The sequence below is a fragment of the Eimeria mitis genome, genomic scaffold (genome assembly GCF_000499745.2).
Source record: "Eimeria mitis Houghton genomic scaffold, Emh_scaff2389, whole genome shotgun sequence".
Classification (NCBI taxonomy): Eukaryota; Apicomplexa; class Conoidasida; order Eucoccidiorida; family Eimeriidae; genus Eimeria; species Eimeria mitis.
The window spans coordinates 6,232-8,101 of NW_013570724.1; the positions used below are offsets into that span (position 1 = coordinate 6,232).

Sequence of the window (1,870 nt, forward strand, 5' to 3'; positions counted from 1 at the left end):
GCAACAAGAAAGCAGCTTTCCTCTCGGGGTTACAATACCCAGCTGGCTCCCTTTCCTCTCTCTTTTTTTGCATGCATATCATCAAAAAAGTTCAATTAAATACTTAAAAACAATTCAGAGGTTTTTATAGTGCGTAGAAGACACTGAAAGAAGCAGAGGGGCCCCTGAGGGGCCCCCAAGGGGCCCCCAGCAGGGGCCCCCTCCTATCGACCTGGGGCTGCAGCCTCACGTGTAGCGCATCTAAGGCTGTTGTCTAAGGGTTCAGTTTGGGCTTGAGTTTATCTTTCTTTTGTATTTAATTAGAGTTATAATAATATATTATATAGTATTATACTATATATAATATATTTTGCTTAGAAGCCGTTGTTAAATAGACGAAGGACCCACGCCCGCGACACACTCCAGCGTCCAGACCCTAAACCCTAAACCCTAAACCCTAAACCCTAAACCCTAAATTTAGTCTCAGATTATTGTTACACTAGGTGTATCGTGAGCTCCTACAGCGAAGGCTGCTATCAGCTGCAGCTACTGCCTTGCAGGGGGCTGTGGAGACAGCTGAAGGTCACCAGCGAAATATACTGCAAACCCTAAACCCTAAACCCTAAACCCTCGATAGTAGCAACGCGCGTGCTGGAATCCCAAGCCCCAAGCACTGCATGCAGCCTGCAGCTGTTATTTCTATCACAGCTGCTTCACCGTCTCGGTGCTGCTGTGGCCCCCCACTGTCGCACGCCCAGTCAGCGAGGAAGCAGAAGAAGCGTATTTATATTTATATATTATATATTTATATTAAGCCCCTTAGCATCTGGGGGCATCTCCGAGCTGAACCCATGTCTCAGCTAGCTATACACGCAGCTAGCTACAGCTAGCTGGGACGGAGACGCAGAGGCCAAACCCTTTGAAAGATGATGGCAGACCTGAGAGGACTTCAAGGTGCTTCTTCCCTCTACCGTACTGCTATAACAGCTACTGAAATTAGGGTTTAGGGTTTAGGGTTTAGGGTTTAGGGTTTAGAGTGGGATGTCTCTGCGTCTGCGCTACGCAGATGGTATTAACAAGGCAGCGCTTCAAGAGGCGCTATGGGCTACACGGTCAAACGCTGCTGCTGACGCTTCTGCTGCTGCTGCTGCTGCTGCTGCTGCTGCTTCTGAAGAGAGGGATGAGTATTCCTTCAGGCCTAGGATCTCTGCTGAGTCGCAAGTCCTGGCTGCTGCTGCTGCTGCTGCTGCTGCTGCCGCTGCAGCAAGACCAGCAGCAGAAGCAGCCGCAGCAGGAAACTGCAACAGTGTCCATTTACGGCTGTACTACCAAGGGCTTGAGTCGAAGAGGAAGAAGCAGCAGCAAAAGTTTTTGCTGCTGCGTCAGCAGCAGCAGCAGCGATCCCGCTGCAGCACGTTAGCCAGCAGCAGCAGCAGCAGTAGTAGTAGCAGCAGCAGCAGCAGCTCCTGCGGCCTCATCGTCTCTCAGCAGCTCTATGAAGATGCGCTGACGCGGAGGCGGAAGCAGCAGCAGCAGTTGCTGCTGCTGCAGCAGCAGCAGCAACGCCTGAGCAGTGCATCGAAGCTAACGCCGGCCTCACTTAGGGTCTTCAAGCAGCGCCTGTCTCGGGAGCTAAAGTAAACACACACCCAAACACCTGCACCCCGTTAGTAAACCCTAAACCCTAAACCCTAAACCCTAAACCCTAGCTGCTGCGACGTGCATGCAGGCAGGCCTACGCCAGCCTTCTGCAGCAAACTTCAGAAGCCACTGCTCTCCCGGCCTCTTTGCTCCCTGACTGCCTGCAGCTGCTGGGAATCCTCCAGCATCAAAACCCTCAGCAGCAAGAGCAGCAGCAGCGACAGCAGCAGCAGCAGCAGCAGCAGCAGCA

General features: G+C 52.2%; 1 protein-coding gene across 1 annotated transcript; it reads left to right on the forward strand.

The window, feature by feature from the left end:
* Nucleotides 1–1,020: 1,020 nt before the first annotated feature.
* EMH_0053070 (uncharacterized protein) lies at nt 1,021–1,620 on the forward strand (the record flags this gene model as incomplete). Its single annotated transcript, XM_013496943.1, has 1 exon — nt 1,021–1,620. The coding sequence occupies one exon, from the start codon at nt 1,021–1,023 to the stop codon at nt 1,618–1,620; it is 600 nt and encodes a 199-aa protein (XP_013352397.1).
* Nucleotides 1,621–1,870: the final 250 nt, after the last annotated feature.